At 40.2% G+C, this 18,617-nt stretch overlaps 2 protein-coding genes and 1 non-coding gene across 9 annotated transcripts in view; 2 read left to right on the top strand and 1 right to left on the bottom strand.

Annotated features, from left to right (window-relative positions):
* Positions 1 to 965: 965 nt before the first annotated feature.
* Positions 966 to 18,494, bottom strand: PRPF38A (pre-mRNA processing factor 38A). 3 transcript variants are annotated; one of them, XM_036256750.1, is made up of 10 exons: positions 18,174 to 18,494; positions 15,310 to 15,371; positions 13,779 to 13,900; positions 11,903 to 11,988; positions 7,305 to 7,415; positions 5,160 to 5,272; positions 4,541 to 4,567; positions 4,335 to 4,444; positions 3,838 to 3,886; positions 966 to 2,787 (listed from the first exon to the last, which is right to left on the bottom strand). In XM_036256750.1, the coding sequence occupies exons 1-10, from the start codon at positions 18,279 to 18,281 to the stop codon at positions 2,745 to 2,747; spliced, it is 831 nt and encodes a 276-aa protein (XP_036112643.1). In that variant the 5' UTR covers positions 18,282 to 18,494; the 3' UTR covers positions 966 to 2,744. The 3 variants fall into 3 exon arrangements, with proteins under 3 accessions (XP_036112643.1, XP_036112641.1, XP_036112642.1); XM_036256748.1 differs by having other exon boundaries at positions 967 to 2,787; positions 15,310 to 15,469; positions 18,174 to 18,493; XM_036256749.1 differs by having other exon boundaries at positions 968 to 2,787; positions 4,335 to 4,432; positions 15,310 to 15,469; positions 18,174 to 18,490.
* On the top strand, positions 13,472 to 13,573 carry LOC118627345. The gene has a single exon (XR_004959103.1). It is a non-coding gene; the product is annotated as a U6 spliceosomal RNA (small nuclear RNA).
* Positions 18,421 to 18,617, top strand: part of ORC1 (origin recognition complex subunit 1) — a 32,841-nt gene continuing 32,644 nt past the window's right edge. For 4 of the 5 annotated variants that reach the window (XM_036256746.1, XM_036256739.1, XM_036256745.1 and 1 more), the window contains exon 1: positions 18,443 to 18,532. In XM_036256746.1, coding sequence (XP_036112639.1) covers positions 18,484 to 18,532 — 49 coding nt within the window. In that variant the 5' untranslated portion in view covers positions 18,443 to 18,483. Of the gene's footprint in view, positions 18,533 to 18,617 lie in introns of all 5 variants that reach the window. The other variant, XM_036256738.1, reaches the window with a different exon arrangement.

Consider the following 18,617-nt stretch of genomic DNA (forward strand, 5'->3'; position numbering starts at 1 on the left):
CATTTGCATTTTTAAAAACTCTTATCACTGTGGAGAACTTGTTTAACTTTTGGGTGTGTGGCCACCACCTGTGATCATGCTTTTCTGATTAATGCTTATTTAAACTCAGGCCAGTCTGCAGAAAATAACAGAAAGGGGCTAAGAGGAATGAGCTTTAAGTTGGGTTGTTATATTAGAAGCCTCTCATCTCACTATATTATTTCCTTTGCTTCTGAGGACACATTTCTCCCTTAATTTTTTTAGTATTTAAAAGTCATTGTGCCCTATGGCAAAGCTTTAAGGCCATGTAATTCAAATTGTGGGAAGTGAAATCAATTTAGTGGTTTGCACCCAACATTAAAAACGGGTACGACATAGAAAACATCAGAATGTATTTTGCGTAAGGTATTAAGATTTTTTTCAGTACAGAATACACATGATGCAAAGTTTGTTTATAGGCCAAAGCAAAAAAAAAAGTTATAAAGCTACAGTTCCAAGACCTCATTTACGAGACTAGCTAACATATAGATGACAGAAATGGCCCTTCAGCAAGATTTATCCTTAAGCTCCATCTCCTCTGCAAACCTGTAATTTATCAAGACGATACCCAGAGAGATGTTCATCATATCCCACTCACTGTTCTTTTGTTGTACTAACAAGAATTTGGACAGTCTGCTTCCTGCTATAGGTTGGCTATGCTGCTCCAATTTGGTCCAGGTTTCACCATATGCCGAACAAGTATACTTTATGTTTACAGTTTGTTTGGGGAGGTTTATTTCTGTTATTAAAAGTTGTTGGTTTTTTAAGACAAACATTATAAATTTTTATTTTATTTTTAAAATATGTTCTTATTTTTTTTTTTTTGAGAGAAACATCGATAGGCTGCCTCTTGCATGCCCCCTACTGGGGATCGAGCCCACAGCCCGGGCATGTGCCCTGACTGGGAATCGAACTGGGACCTCTCCAGTCCATGGGATGATGCTCAATCCACTGAGCCATACAGGCCAGGCTACATTTTTATTTTAAAGTGTACTTTAAATATTTTATTTTAATAATATACTGGATAATGAGTTGGTTGGTCCATAGGTTATTCAGCCAAAAGATGGTTCTTTCTGCCTAGATCATCAATGGTAAGAAATAACTGTTAGGACTCTAAAACAGAGGTAAAAAGAGGTGCTTGTATTTAATTTTTAAAGGCAGTCTTATGTATAGTGGTATGATAAACCAAAAGAGCTCTGACGGACAATTCTTACTAGCTAGCTGAAGTATTTTCAGAGAAGAATCACTGAAGAATTTGAAATCATAAATATGATGCCCAAATACTTTTAATACTGCTGCAATAATCCTTCAGTTCAATAGCAAGCAATAGAATGTGAATCCTATGACCAGATATGGCTTTCCAAGAAACTGGATCCATCCAGTGAGGCAGTTGGTATTCACAATTCTTGCTGGGATTAGAGCTGCAGGAAGTCATTCAATCATTTTTCCATTTTTAAAGGAGGAAAGGTAAGTATAGGTAAATGGAACTTTTCTAGCAAAGATCCCAACATTCTCTTATCAATTCCCATAAACATTTTTCAGTCCTTACTTTGCTTCTGTGTCATTAGACCTCTTCTAATTCTTTCTGAATGGTTCATTTCAGTTTTCAACCCATGGTTGTACTTCTTCCTCTCACCAGTGCTGCTGTTGCTTATAATTCTGTTTTTGGCTTTTCCTACATTATACACACACTGCCTGGGGTCAATATGTTTAATTCTAGGCATCCAAAATTACTCAAACATCCTCAGTTCAGGGCTAGATCAGTATGTTCAGCTCCAGTTCTTATTTCCAACTTTCTGGGATTTGTCTAGATATACCACAGCTGTCTCAAGTTAAACTGAATACATCATTTTCACTACTACAACTCTTGCTACCTACCCTTGTAGAACCTGATCTCTTCCTGCTATATTTTCTGGCTTTGTGAATGGCACTCTTGTCCATTTCAGGTCAAAACCCTAAGTATTACTTTTCTCTCCATCAAACTTTTCCATCTTGTTGCCCTACTGCTACTGACCAGACTTGGATAATGTGAATTCCTGTAGAATAAAGGCTGAGCATCTTAACCTGAAATTCAAGGCTTGTGTGGAAAAAGAAAACACTATGTAAGAATGCTGTATAAAAGGTGTTAAATTTTACTGTTTGTTGAACTGTGCAGTATAACTGGATTAAGTGATTCAGAAGCCTTACTACTACATTTCCTTACAAAACTGACTAGCAGTTTTCATGTTTATTATCACTTGCTACTGCTGGGGGGGAAAGTTGGTGCTGTTTTACTGACTTGATCTTTGATTAACAGCAGGAGAAAAAATCTTAAGATTCTCAGAACAGTTCCAATCAGGGAGCAAACAAAAAACTAAACCAGATAGATGGAAAATGGGTGTGTTAAATTTAGTAACAAAAGAAGCACTAGGTGGCCATATCCTCTGCTTGTCATTCATACTCTCCACCCCTCAAATCCTCAACGTTGGTTGTACAAGGGGTTCAAAAGCAGCCCTTGGGAAGCGTTACCCCTCAAACATGGATTAGGATTCAAAAAAATATATAAAACTCAGCACCTCTTTTTTTAAAATAAAAAGTGGAGAAACTTCTTTTAGGTTTTAAAAAAAACAAAACACCCTAAAATATTCTCATAGCTGCCTTGGGAGTAGATATTAATCCTTCCACTTAGAGAGATGACTTCATATCTGCAGCAGGAGGCCATATGGACTAAACCCAAACTGAGTCCATCACTCATTCCCTCTCCGGCTCTTCTTGTGGCTTTTCTTAGATCTGAAATGGCAACACATACAAATTATTAAATTTAATAGCTGTTCAAGGACTTTTGATGGGGTATGGTGACACCGATGGGGACAGAGATGATACCCAATATTCATTAAATGGCCTGGTGTGTGTTTTTTTTTATTCCTCACCCAAGGATATTTTTCTACTTATCAGATAGAGTGGGCGTGAGGAAGGGAGAGACAGAGAGAGAAACATCGATGTGATAGAGCCACATCAACTGGTTGCCTCCTGCATGACCCCACCAGGCCCAGGGAGTATGTGCCCTTGACCAGAATCAAACCTGAGACTCGTTGGTCTAACCACTGAGCAAACCAGCCAGGCAATGGCCTGGTGTTTTTATGTCTCAGAGCAACACAATGAGTCTAGGTAGCATTACTATCCAAAATTTACTATTGAGGAAATGACCTCTGAGATTAAGAATGAACCTAACTGTATAGCATATAGACATTTCTAATGAAAGCTTATCAAATTTAAGTGACTTGTTCAATGTCATTCTGTTAAAGTGTTAAAAGTTAGGGTTAAGCCCAGGTCTCCTGAGATCAAAGCTTATGCCCTTACCACTATCCAAAGCTACAATCCTACAAGAAAAAACAAAACAATACAAACATATATAATTCTAGAAATTCTCAGGGAAACAGGCCGATTTTTGTCCTGTAATGAGATTCCCTAACTATTCCCATCAAAACAAAATTTCAGGTCAAATTTAGTTGTGATTGGGCCTTTAATTTCTGAATAAAGAGTGAAATTCTTGCCCTGGCCAGTTTGGCTCAGCGGTTAGAGCGTCGGCCTGCGGTCCAGAGAGACCCAGGTTCGGTTCCCGCTAAGGGCATGTACCTCGGTTGCAGTTTGTCCCCGGCCCTGGTTGGTCGTGCGGGTGGCAGCCACTCGATGTGTCCCTTTCACATCGATGTTTCTCTCTCTCTCTGTTCCTTTCACTTCCTCCCACTCTACCTGAACAAAAAATGGAAAAATGTCCTCAGGTGAGGATAAAAAAAAAAAGAGTGAAATTCTCAAGTCAAAATAGAGGTCAGTCCATACCTTTCAGGAGATTTTGAGTGGCTCCTGTGTCTATGACTACGGTGATGACCTGGGGAAGAAAAGGCCAATGGATGAATAAGATTCTACCCTCCTACTCCACTGTCATTTTCACCTCCTGCAATCCCTTCCATTAGCTTAATATTTTTTTGGCCTATGCTGGGACACCTCTGGTAGCACCTCTCTGAACTAGTGTGTATATAGTGGGGAGAGGAGAACTGAATCCATTTCATATGCATTCTGGGCTTCATGCTTATTCTACAAACATCACACTGGTTATTTACCATCCCTCTATTAGGTCTTAGCCCTAAAATTTCACATGAAAAAACTGAGGCTCATCTTATCAGCAAAGCTTGTAAGTGGAAGTCAAGATGTGAACTCTTAATTTTCAAATTAATCCATTTCCTGTTCTAAGCAATAACACGGGCACTCCAGTATTGTAGGAGGTTAACTGTCCCTATTACATTTCTTTGTAAGACAACCAGTAGCAAATGCTATACCTGGGGACTTGGAGCGGGATCTGTGCCGTCTATCTCGGGACCTGCTGCGGTGACGTCTTGGACTCTTGCTCCGATGCCTCTCTCGACGAGGGGAGGGGCTGTGGAAATGACTGCTCAAACTCCCATATCTGTCTGACAATATGATCACAAAAAACCATGCCCCCCCCCAATTCCTATCCTTCATTACAAAAACCCTGAAGGCCTACCTCCTCCTTTTGGGAGACCGACTCCGCCTATGTGGAAAGAAAACATGAAGAGCCTTAGTAGGTAGGTGCCTTGAATGTTGTAGACTACAAAAAATTGCCCCAATTCTTAACCCATCTCTGTTATCCATCTCTTTTGTCATGTAACTTTTTAGCACCCTCCCACTCCAAGTGACTTGCTTTGGCCAATGGGATATTTACAGATGTGATACAAGCATATAGTGGAAAGAAACTTGCATGATTGGGCTTGTTTGCTCTTGAATTCTGCCATTACCATGAGAACGTGCCTATCTAGCCTAGAATGAGACACATAGAAGAGATGAATTGCCCCAGTCATCCTAGCTAAGGCCATCTTGTAATGGCCAACAGACTACAAATCAGGTGAGTGAAAATAATGTACTCAAAAAACTGCCCAGCTTATATCACTAACTGCAGACTTGTGAACTTAAATAAATGGTTATTGTCTGCCACTGAGGTTTTGTGGATGGTTATTTTCCAGCAACTAACACATTGGGCAAGCAAACATTCTCCAAAGACTGGCATTTTTCCTTCCCTGAAGTCCAAACTCAGACACCACAATGCTTAAAGTCTCCCTGGAAGAGGCAAATGACTAGGGCCTTACCTCCTGGGAGACCTGCTCCTACTTCTCCTGTAGCGCAGTGTGGGAGAGCGACGGGGCTTATCCAAGTCCCGGTAGCTTCTCCGGCGGTGATCAGGTGATGGTACTCTCTCCAACTGGAAACGAGATAGATGGATCAGTGATGAGCCATTTAGAAACACTGCCACACTCCCCTCCCCATCCTGTCCCAAATTCTACCTTCAAGTGATTTTAAAAACAGTAATTTGAAAACATGGAGGGATAATCTTGATGAGAAAAAAATTCCAAATAAAAAAACTTCCCAATAATCCCATTATTGTTATGGTGTGGGTACCATTACTCTGGGACTTTTTGAGAGTAGTGAGAGATAAGCAATGATGTTTATCTCAAGTTGGATTTCCAAAGCAAAAGGAGATATAGATGTAAAATCATTAAGGTTAAGTACAAACTCAGGGTATACTTAAATCTTAAAAAAAATTTCCCCTAGCTCAGCCAACTATAAAGGTCTAGTAACACTGACCAAACCATAGCAATACACTTATAGTACCCAAGTTGTGCTATCTAAATACCGTATCTCAGTAAATGGAACCAAGGGCTCCTTGGAAAATGGCTAATTCCAGGTTGGAGGTAGAAGCTAATAAGACACAACTAGAACATACATCAGAAAGTAAGGAGGCTGAGACTACTATGACTGTATCAAAGTCTCACTAGTCAAGTTGAGGGGCCCCACAGGCCAAAGATGGGACAATCTGAGCATCAAAAGCAACAACAATGGTTCAAAACACATAAAAAATGCTTAAATCCATGAATTCACAATGTTACCAAGGACAAAAGAGCACTCACCATCTTGGGAGACTAGAATCAACTCATTTCAAAAACTGATAAAGGAAATAACTGTTTCAAGATAATTGGTGTGGGGGGGGGGTAACTGGATAGAGGTAGAGGAAACAAACTGGCTATGAGTTTATCACTGTTGAAGCTATGCTAATGGGTAAATTGAGGTTTATTCTCTTCACTTTGGTATGTGACTAAAACTTTCCATTTAAAGAAAAAAAACCTACTTTTGATCACTCACCACAGAAAAGCACCTCAGCTTTGCATGGCTTTGAGTTCATGAATGATTGTGTTTCCTTCTGCACTCAACTTTAAGGGAGCCTGATGGCTCAGGGATATACTTCCATTTGTAATGTCTCAGAATCCCACTAGCCTTTTCCCATGCATATATTGTTGCTTTAATTTTAATCACAAATGTTTTAGGTCCTTTTTTAACACACTGCGTACCGCATAGAAATCTCTAAGACATACCCCAGGGACCGCATGTTTTTGGGCAAACTGCACGTTAGGTTCTGAGCTGTACTCATTTGAACCAGCAGATATCCATTCCCTAACTACTTCAAGAATATAGAACTGTGTGCTGTTTTTCGAACTTGGACCCTCAGGGCGAAGAGTCACAAATACAATAATCCTATATTACCCTGAGTTTCAAAAACTGAAATAGCTAATGCAAGTGCAAACCCGAGTTAACTTGTGCGCGGTCCACAACGTTTGGGTAGGAAAACACGAGTTAACTCGTGAGCAGTCAAATATGTGTTAACTTACTGTATTTCCATGTTATCTTATACTTTTCCTAACAGTTTTAATGGCTGCCTACTGTTCAATTGATATATTAGTTTGCTCCCTGAGAGCTTGGTTGTTTTCAGCTTTTCATATTATAACTAATATGAAAGAACATGAACATGCAGTAGGCACTTCTTTTTTTCTAAACCAGGCTTAGTTCTTAGGATGGTTCAATTATAAACAGTATTACTTTTGTCCCAAATATTTATTTTAATAGCTACCCCTTATTAGGCAATTATAATGTCCTAATACTGTGCTAAGGGCTTTACATATATCATCTCATTTAATATTCATTAACAGTCCTAAATGAAAGGTATCATTATTCTTTACAGAGGTGAAAACTGAGATTATGTAATTTGCACAAGATTATACCACTATATTAGCAGAGCTGAGATATAAACCAAGGTCTTTTTAACTCTAAAACCCATATTCTTATTGACTAAATACTGCATTTTTTGGTTAAAGAAAATTAAACATTTTCACAAAATAAAACAGCACTATTCCCATCCCCTATAACTATCCCCTTCTCCCTTAAGCTCCTAGGTACCTGACCTTCTCATCCTCTTCTTCCTCCTCTTCACTGGACTCGACATCATCCATGTCCTCTTCTAGAGCGCTAACCCGAGGCTCCAACTGCTCAGCTTCCTCTAGCACATAGCGTTTCTAAAGAGAACACAATGAGTGTTAGGGGGCCTTGCTATATCCTCTATGTCCAGAAGCCCCAACACTGGGCTTCTGAGATTCATTTCAAAGACATTCTAGACAGTTTAAGATTGTCTAGGGAGGTTAAATAGCTTAAATCTATACAGTCTTTTAGGTTCCCCTGTAACGGATACAAAGCTGAAGGGACATCTCCATTTTCTGTTGCCTCTATTCTCTGTGATCTTATATTCTTTTTATTTTTATTTTTTATTTTTTTATCCTCACCCGAGGACATTTTTCCAATTTTTGTATAGATAGAGTGGGAGGGAGAGAGAGGGAGAGAGAGAGAGAGAAACATCGACGTGAAAGGGACACATTGAGTGGCTGCCACCCGCACGACCAACCAGGGCCGGGGACAAACTGCAATCGAAGTACGTGCCCTTAGCGGGAACCGAACCCGGGTCTCTTCGGACCGAGGCCGACGCTCTAACCGCTGAGCCAAACCGGCCAGGGCTGTGATCTTATATTCTTAAGGTCACTGGGATACCAATCAGGATAGGTATAGCCTCAAATAAAATATGTGGACTTGCCCTGGCCGCTTTGGCTCTGGTTAGAGCGTCGACAGGTCAAATGAAGGGTCACGGCTTTGATTTCAGTCAAGGGCACGTACCTGGGCTGCAGGTTTGATCACTGGCCCTGGTCAGGGTCGTGCGGGAGGCAACTCTACTGATGTATCTCTCACACTGGTAGTTCTCTCTCTCTGTCTCCTTCCCTTCCACTCTAAAAATCAATGGAAAAATATCATTGGGTGAGGATTAAAAAAAAAAAAAAAGGACTTCATATACAAGGGCCATAAGTTCATGGCTGAGACCGTGTTGGCTGGTAGTTCTGCCAGAAGCAGCTCAGATCAGAATGTACCCCCAAGAGATCCAGTAAGGCTCAGCCCAGTCTGGGGGCTGAAGAGTGCCTTGGGTCCTGCCTTAGAGTAGCACTAATTTTTTTTATACCCAAGATTCAGAGAGTTGTCATGGATCATATTTTTAACAAGGCACAGGAAATAAACAATTCACTTGGTTCTGCCTTCTATCGAGATGTAGTTAAGCAGTGCTTATCAAGTGACTAAGGACCTGAGAGGCAAAGGAGAGTTCAAAACTGCCAAATGGACTGGTTGGGTCATGAGATCCCTTACCATTTCCTTGTGCCAAGCACATGAATGTTGGACAGCCTTAGAACAAATAGTAACATTTGTATAATACTTAGCTCTCATTCATCCCTAACAAAATTCTATAAAAGCTGGTAGAAATGAGACAAAGATGCCACTCATTGAAGTTAATCCCTCAGAAAAATGCTCTCCAATCATAGGATCACCACAGTTTGGGATCTACGATGGCCTTAGATAGGATATTCAGAATCCCTAATGCTCACCAGACCTGGAAGTGACTAAAGTTGATATACTCAGATATACCTGTGTTTGATGAAATTAAAGGCTAAACTGATGACTTATGTGTTGCTTAATAAGAACTGAATCAGTACAGGGGGGTCACTTCTTAAGGATCACTTCATCCAGGACATGTAAGAGGCCCACACTAGAACACACCTCTTGGTGACATAAAGGTATCAGTCAGATTTCAATTTCTCTCTCCTCAGTGGGGCTTGCTTAGAGCTGACTGGGCTTTGGAACCGTCAACTATAACATGATTGCAATTCTAAGTATTACATTTCTTGCTGTATTTCTAAAAATAATAATAGCAGCCTGGCTGGTGTGGCTCAGTGGATTGAGTATCGGCCCATGGACTGAGAGGTCCCGGTTCAATTCCCAGTCAGGGCACATGCCCAGGTTGCAGGATCGATCCCTAGTAGACAGCATGAAGGAGGCAGCCAATTGATGTTTCTCTCTCTCCCTCTCTCTCTAAAATATAAATAAAAACATATTTAAAAAAATAAAAATAATAGCAGAAAATAGTAACAACTAATCCACAATGAGCTAGTGAGAGAACTGGGCCCTGAAAGCCAGTTTTCAGATTTGAAATCTCATTCTCTTCACTACACGGCCTACGGTAGCCAGTATGGAACAGGAGAGATATACCACTCATTCAGCAATAAAAGGAAATAAACTATTGATACATGCAACAACATAGATGAATTTCAAAAATAATTATGCTGAATGAGAAGACAGACAAAAATGAGAATGTACTGTATTCTTTTTTTCTCTCTCACCTGAGGATATTTTTCCATTTATCTTGAGAGAGAGAGAGAGAGAGAGAGAGAGAGACATCAATGTGAGAGACACATCAATTGGCTGCTTCCCGAACGACCCCAACCAGGGCTGGGGATGAACTGCAAACATGGTATGTGCCTTTGGCCAGAATCGAACCCATGATTCTTTGGTCCATGGGCCAACGCTCCAACTGCTGAGCCAAACTGACCAGGGCTTTAAGTTTTTTTTCTTCATTGATTTTGGAGAAAGAGATAGAAACATGGATGAGAGAGAACTTCGACTGGCCACCTTCTGCATGTTCCCTGCTGGGGATTTGGCCCACAACATGGGCATATGCCCTGACCGGGAATTGAACCAGTGACCACTTGGTGCATGGGTTGATGCTCAACTGGTGAGCCACACTGGCTGGGCTGTACTGTATTAATTCCAAATTGCAAAATAATCCACTGTAATAGGTAGCACACATTTCAATGGTTGCTTAGGGGTGAGAGAGAGCTGGGCGGGGAGGGGGAGATTACACAAAAGAAAGTTTTTGAGGTAATGGTTATGTTCACTATTCTTAATTGTGATGATAGTTTCAAGGGTATAAGTACATATGTCTAAACTTACCAAATTGTTTACTTTAAATATCTATGGTTTATTTTATGTCAATTAAACCTTAATAAAGCCATTTTTTTTTTTTTTTTTTTTATCCTCACCCGAGGATATTTTTCCATTTTTTGTACAGATAGAGTGGGAGGGAGAGAGAGGAAGGGAGAGAGAGTGAGAAACATCGACGTGAAGGGACACATCGAGTGGCTGCCACCCGCACGACCAATCAGGGCCGGGGACAAACTGCAACCGAAGTATGTGCCCTTAGCGGGAACCGAACCCGGGTCTCTCTGAACCCGGGTCTCTCCGGACCGCAGGCCGACGCTCTAACCGCTGAGCCAAACTGGCCAGGGCATAAAGCCATTTTTAAAAAAAACCTTTGCTCAAATAAAATCTCACTCTCAAGCCCAATATGTTTTTTTAGAGAAAAAGGAGCTGCTCTGGTTGGGAAATGTGGGGCTACCTCCTCTTATTCCTTTCAGTAGCCTTAAAACAGTCCCATGGGGCCTGGCTGGTGTGGCTCAGTGGATTGAGTGTTGTCCCATGGACTGAGATGTCCTTGTTCGATTCCCATTCAGGGCACATGCCTAGGTTTTGGGCTCGATCCCCAGTAGGGGGTATGCAGGAGGCAGCTGATCAATGTTTCTCTCCCATGTTGATGTTTCTATGTCTCCCTTCCTCTCTATCTAAAAAATCAATAAAAACATATTAAAAAAAACACACACAAATTATAAAAAACAAAACAGTCTCATTGGGCAGACCACTGAGGTAATCTAATTTTTTCCATTTTTAGATGAGAAAATAAGACCAGGTCTCACAGCTAGTCAGCTGTAATAATAACCCAGAAACTTAAGTCTCCTAATTCCCTGTTCAGTCAACTCTACACTTTTTCTTTAGTAATCTCCACATTCCCTTTCTCTTTAGGCTACCTCTATTGTATCTGTTTTCCCTTTGTATTTTCAACAGTTTTAAAATCATACTCTTTAAAAAAGCCATTCCTGAAAGGTACTTATGGACCATCATTTATCTCTGGGAAAGGGAGGCAGGATGATTACAGTGCTGTTTTAGGGGTTAAGGTCTCAGTCTCCTTACTCCTGAGCCTCCTTTTATCTGTTTTATATCCCAAATTTTTATATAAAAGTCAGTTTGAAAAAAGGTGCTCACCAAGTTTAAAATCTACCCTAGCTACAGTCTCCTTGACATGACACTTTATTATTATTATCTTTTTTTTTTATTATCCTCACCTGAGGACATTTTTGCATTTATCTTCAGATAAAGCGGGCGGGAGAGAGGGAGGAAGAGAGAGAGAGAAACATCAATGTGAGAGAGACACATCAACTGGTTGCCACCCACACAACCTCAACCAGGGCTGGGGATGAATCACAACCAAGGTACGTGCCCTTAGCAGGAACTGAACCTGGGACTCTCTGGTCCTCGGGCTGACTCTCTAACTGCTGAGCCAAACCGGCCAGGGCTGACATGACATTTTAAAGCAGGAAGTCTTCCTGTGTTAATCACTTTTAAATTCCCACCCTTCAAATTATTTGCTTTCCTCTCACCCCCAATCTGATTTTTCATAGATATGAAGACTAAGAAGATCCTGAAATCCATCAGTTTAAATAGTTTAGTGTGTGTGCATGCGCCTGTGCCTGTTTTAGGGGGAGAAGGGTGACTCACATATGAGACTTTTGTCTCTTACCTGTAGTCGGGGCAGAATGATATCACAGACTCTCTCACTATGCAGTAGTTCATCAATGAACTCATCTACGTGCATCAGTTCAAACTCTGAAAGAAAAATCATAAGCTCAAGCTGCTTGGAAATAAATTTAGGTAGCCAAAAAGTAAAAGTGTTAATTCCTTACAGCTTCCCTTTCACTAGTAAAGCTATTGCAAAGTACTAATTACACAGAAGGGACTACTTTCAAAGCTGGGCTTAAACTACAGCCCTTTGAAGGCTTCACCATCAACTTCATTCAATTCAACTTTTAATGAGACCATCTGTGTGCCAGGCCTCATTTAGGAGTTGGGGATAAGAGGGTAATAAATAAAGCTGTCCCAATCAGCAGACGAGACAAACACAAAAGCAAGCACAATAGTTGTAAATTGTATAGGGGTAATGTTCTTTTTTTTTTTCCACAAACAGAGTGGGAGGGAAGAAGGGGGAAGAGAGAGCGTGAGAGAGCGAGCGAGCGAGAGATGGCGAGAGAAAAACATCGAGTGGCTGCCTTCCACATGACCCTGACCAGGGCCGGGGACCAAACTGCAACCCAGGCACACGCCTTTGACTGGAATCAAAACCGTGACTCCTTGGTCTGAGGGCCAGCGCTCTAACCTCTAAGCCAAACTGGCTAGGGCAAGGAGTAATATTCTTGAATAGATCATATCACTAAAGTGTAATTTCTCATGTGAACCTACTATGTTTCTGGAAACAGAACATGTCTCTTATATGGTAAATGGAACAGTTTCAGAACTTCTGTAGTGAACATTACTTTAGTTCTCAACCAGGGGTGATTTTGCCCCTCATATCTAGGGTGGGGAGTGCTACTGGCGTCTAAGGGATGGAGGCCAGGGATGCTGTTAAATATCCTATAATGCACAGGACCAGCTCCCTACAAAGAATTATCTGGCCCAAGTTGCCAATAAATTGAGAAATCCTTTCTTAGTTTAGTTAACATAACATAACCATAAATAAGTTAACTCCATGATGGCCATGACCACATCCATCTTGTTCACCATGTTATTTCCAGTACATAGCACAGTACCTGGCATGACTTGGCCCTTAATATGTATTTACTCAATGAATGAATTAATAAGTTAACAAAAGTTTAAAGTATAATTCCAAATTCTTAACCTTCTATTGCTTAATAATGATACATGTAGGTGGGAAAGGCAAAGAAAAAAGAAAAAAAATGTTATCAACCTTTTATCGCGCTATGTGAAAAAAGGTTTTGATTACATTATCCTACTTTACCACTAAAAATATCTCTTTGTAAGAGGCATGGAGCTGTACCTCTGGGATATACTTATTATTTTTTAGTGGGACTCCTACATAAGTATGAATAAGTACACTTAGTCTACACATTGCAGTGTGAAGTCTAGTTCTAGAGAGGCCAGTAAAAAGAACTGGAAAAATGTAACATGGAAACCTAACCTAGGAGTTTTGAGGAAGGCTTTTATGGAGGTCATTCTAGGGCTAAATCTTACGGGATGGAGCACATGTGGAAGGAGCACATAATGCAAGGCTAGAATCAATGTAAGATGCAGTCGGGTGCTCGTTTTGGCAGCACATACACTAAAATTGGAACAATTCAGAGGAAGTTAGCATGGCCCTGCACAAGGATAACATGTAAGTCCATGAAGCATTCCTTTAAAGAAAAAAGAAAAAGTAGTTGGAAAGGCGGGCAGGCAGGGCTGGCTGGTTAAGGCCAACAGGAGGCTAACAGTCTAATGGAGTACTACTCCCCATGAGGGAGATACAGGGGAGCACTCACAATGTATGTGACAATATGAGGGCAGAGATGTGAAATAAAAACCAGCTCAGGGATGAAGGTTCCATCACATGGCATCATACTTACCCCCATTTCGGTTCTGGCTCTTAATTTTTCTATAGTCGTTGTACAGAGGCTCCAAGTACTTGTAGCAATCAATTGCAGTGCCTGTCAGCCTCATGTAAAGTGCTCCCAACATGCGGACATACCTGACAGAAAAATGACAGTGAAATAGCAATTCCTAAAAAGTTCTAAAAGATCCTAAAAGTTCATCCTAAAAAGTTCATACATTTTACAACTGGCTTGCTTTTCTTATGACAGTATTGGGTAAACAAGTTACTTTTCTTCTCTTTGGCAGATGAGAAAGCTACAATTTTAGAGGCAGCATGGGGCAGTAAAAAGAGCTAAAATATGGAGACCTGGGTTCAAGTCCCCATTCTACCACTTATTAGTTGTGGGAATTTGGGATGTGGTATTCAACTTTCAGAATCTATTATATCATCTGAAAAACTAAGATTAAACCTTTTACCTCACAGGATTATTGTAAGAATCAAATAAGACACTGAATTTAACAGAAAATATAAGATATATTTACTAACATGAACTAATACATATAAACATGAATATATAAATTGTTACTAGGCAGCAAAATGCTAGTTCTGGAAAAAAGTCAAAGTCATCTGGGTTCAAATTCTGATTCCATTACTTACTAATTTTGTTACACTGGACAAGTTATTTGCTTTCTCAAGTCTTGTAAAATGCAGATGACAGCACCTAATTTGCTGGTATGGCATATTAAGAAAGAAGTATGTGTAAAGTTCTAAGCACAGCATACAGCACATAGTAAGTGCCTAATTAAAGTTAGCTATTTTCTAGCTGTTAATGTTTTTGCTAAGATTCCTTCCTTTTCCCTTTCTCTTATATCCAACTACCTATTCAAACCTCCACTTAGATAAGACAGTAGCAAAGAATAAGATATCTGAAGCCAGCTTCTCCACTTTCTGTCTGACATTGGGGAAATTACTTAACCTCTTTGTGTTTAAGTTTCTTCCTCTATTATAATGGGTATAATAATTTCACAGGGTTGTTGTGAAGGTTAAACTATTATGTATATCTCTTGTCTGTAAGTTACTTGAAAATGGATAATAAAATAGGAGCAGCTTACATTTTGGGGATGTTGACTATGCAACATACACCTCGCATTATCTTTTGTAACCCTCACATCAATCCTGAGTTGATACTGTTGTCTCCATTTTACAGGTAAAGAAAGTAACTTCTTTAGAAAATTAAGTAACTTCTCTAAGTTCACAGTTAATAAGTAACAGAGACTAGACATGAACCTGTATCTAATACCAAAGTTTCCCCTCTTCTACAGTATGTTGTTTTCTTCACCCCTGAGCATCTGTGACTTTGTGACATACTTTTTTTGGGGGAAAGTTACTGAAACTGGAAAAATGAAGATCACTACAATCAACACAGATAAAATACTAATTTAAGAGTTCAAAAACAAAACCCTAGAGTGGAACTCTGTGGAAATGAGATATGTTATCACTTCTCTTAACCAAAGACAAATTCTGGACTACTGAAATTGAAGCTTTTATATTAACATTTCACTCACTTGAAATCTTCATTTTTTATAAACTCAACAATGATATCCTTCTCCGGTTGAATCTGAAGCATCTTCAAAGTCAAACACAGAAAGGGAGTTGGCTTTATATTGCCACCATAGACACCACCCACAAACCTTAACTCCATGGCTTTATCGACTACAAGTTCAGCTAAAAACGAAAACAAAAACAGTGGCATATCAGACATATTAAGACTAAGCTTTTCCCAGTTTGAAGTAGAGAGAAGTCAGTTCAAGGTTTGGTGCTCCTGAATAGTCATCAACAGTTTAATATTAGGAGAAAAAATAATTATTAAATAGTAATAATAACAGGTGATGATGACAGCAGCTAACATACAATGATGAATTACTATATAACAAGAATTAGCTAAGCATTTCATATCATTTCATTTAATCCTCACAACAAACCATGAGGTTAAGTTCTAGCACTGCCCCTGCTTTCAGTTAAGAGGTGTAACAAAGGTTGTGACTTGCTCAAGGTCTACAGCCAGAAAGTAGCAAGGCCTGGATTTAAATCTAAGCAGTCTAACTTCAGAGTACACCACTTGTCACCATCATCTTAGAGAAAAATTAGCCATATTTGGAGTTAAAAGTGAGACATAAGAATGTTCAAACCAGTAGAGAATTTTTATGAATTTATTTGACCCAAACTGATATGTCAGAAAGCAAGATCTCAAATGCTCTCGAGAATGACAATTTTGCATTTCTTTTTATACATTTGGAATTAAGGGAACTAAGATTACATGATCTTGGGAAAAAGCAAAGTGGGGAAATCTCTACGACTGTATTACAGGATAGTTAAGATTATGTGTTCCTGAAAAAAGGGTTACTGACAGTTCAAATGTGTGTTAACCTAGATGCACAAGAACAATGGGCAGGACTTGCTTAAGGCATTGTTAAACCTAAAGAAGTTACAGACCTGGGTATGACTACCCCTAATGACTTGTTGAGACTTTATGATCAGATCGCCCTGTGAAATTATTTCCTGCCACTGAACACATCAGATGTATTATAGAGCCCCTTTTTCATTCACTAAAGAAACAAAACAATAACAAACAATTCTTCAATAGCTACATAACAGTGAGTAAACTTCTTCTCATCTACAAAATGGGGATAACTTTCCAATGTTGTTGTCAAAATCAAACATTAGCTGTGTGAACTTGGGCAAGTCACTTGATTTCTCTTTGAGCCTGTCAGTTCTAATTTAAATAATAAAGATACAAAGTTTAAGGGCTATAGTGAGAATCAAACCTGACATAGCAAATAATAAAATGTTAGCAACCATTAATGGGAAATCATTTTATATATCAGATGCCAAGTTCCTTTAGGATAAATTCTGTATTAATTCATTCAACATACAGTTCACCACTTACAGCTGAGTGCTAAGTTCTAGAGATACAGATAGAAGGATAAAGAAAAGGGACACAATTACTACTATTACAAAGTTTACAGCCTGGCAAATCAGAAAGCATTGACAAAAATAACAAAGTATGATGAGTAGTTAAATGAAGATGCAGAGTACAATAAAAATATACAAGGGAATGTAACCTAATGGGGGAAAAAAAGGTCCTGAGTTCACTTTTGGACTACTGAGTTGGCATGTCTTGGAATTAGAGATTTAGAGCTCAGGGAGAGTTCTGGTCTGGAGAGATAAATTTGAAGGCATCTACATATATAGGATGTAACTGTGTTATGGAAATCATCCAAGGAGAGAACTACGGAATGAGAAAAGGGACCAAAAATAAAACTTACACAACTAAAATTTAATGGTGACTCAGAGCAACAATAGGATTGGTTCATGGACACAAAGCTAGCAGTGGTGGCAGCACTATAACACAGTATTTAACAGTAGTAAAAACTAGCACCATGACCACCATTGATTACTGAGTATTTTTATTTTTTATTATTTTTTTTTATCCTCACTCGAGGACATTTTCCCATTTTTTGTTCAGATAGAGTGGGAGGGAGAGAGAGGAAGAGAGAGATAGAGAGAAACATCAAGGTGAAAGGGACACATCAAGTGGCTGCCTCCCACACAACCCAACCATGGCTGGGGACAAACTGCAACCGAGGTACATGCCCTTAGCGGGAACCGAACCCAGGTCTCTCCGGATCGCAGGCGGATGCTCTAACCGCTGAGCCAAACCAGCCAGGGCGAGTATTTTTATTAATATATACATTATTGCAATTATAACAACTTTTTGAGGTGGGTATTATTATACTCGTTTCACAGTAGAGGATGCTATGGCTCACTGAAGTAGCAGCTACTAAAAAGAGGAGCCAGAATTTGAACAAAGATTAAAACACTACCTGGAAGACTTCTCTGAAGAACTGATATTTATATTAGGACTGGAAGTGGACATACGGCAAGTGGTTCAGATTAAGGGCTAGTAAGATCATGAATTTGGTTCTGGGCATGTTGACTTTCCTTTAAGACTTTCTGGCCCTGGCCCGGTAGGTAACTCAATTGGTTAGAGCATCATATAGCAAGGTTGCAGGTTCATCCCTGGTCAGGGCGCATACAAGAATCAAGCAATAAATGCATCAATAAGCAGAGCAACAAACCTATGTTTGTTTGTTTCTCCTTTCCTCTCCATAAAAAAGAAAAATGAAGACTTTCGGGGACCCTGAGTTTAACACTGTCCGGAACAAAACTGAGACACCCTTCGGAATAAGACCCTGCCATCTGTGAGCTCAGAGCACAACAGAAGTCTAGGCACATAGGAGGCGCTCAGGTTCTTCCGAATGACAGATTCCCTTCCAATCTCACCCCTAGGGTTCAGTCCCACCGGCGCCTGGTCAGGAGAACTGGGCCACAAAGCGGCTGATGGTGGGGTCGGCGCGCTCCCACTCACCCGTAAGTCCAAAGCACTCCTCCTTCCAGTACTTAGACTCATAGATTCGAGTCCGAATGATCTTCTCCACCAGGTACTGAGGGTTGGTGCCGTGGATGCTGTGGGCATCCTTCACCGTGCGGTTCGCCATTTTAGAACGCCTTCAGTTCTATTTCCGTCGGGTCCTTTATGCGTCACATCCAGGTTTAAAAAAAACACCTCAGAACCGGGTAAGGTGAAATCTCACTTAAATAGCTCAGGCGACCATCTTGAAATTTGAGAAGCTGCAGTTAGAAACTTTCTTCCGCAAACGGCGTGGCCGAATCAATCAATGATGGCCGCTCATCTTTGGCGTGCGTACGTCATACGTCCTCTCTTAGGTAGGCGGGACAGGGGGAGGGCTGGCTGGTGACGCAACGTAGAGACAGGCTCGGGGCGGGACTACAACGTTTGGCGCGAAATTTT

This window comes from Molossus molossus, unplaced genomic scaffold, assembly GCF_014108415.1.
Source record: "Molossus molossus isolate mMolMol1 unplaced genomic scaffold, mMolMol1.p scaffold_m16_p_12, whole genome shotgun sequence".
NCBI lineage: Eukaryota > Metazoa > Chordata > Mammalia > Chiroptera > Molossidae > Molossus > Molossus molossus.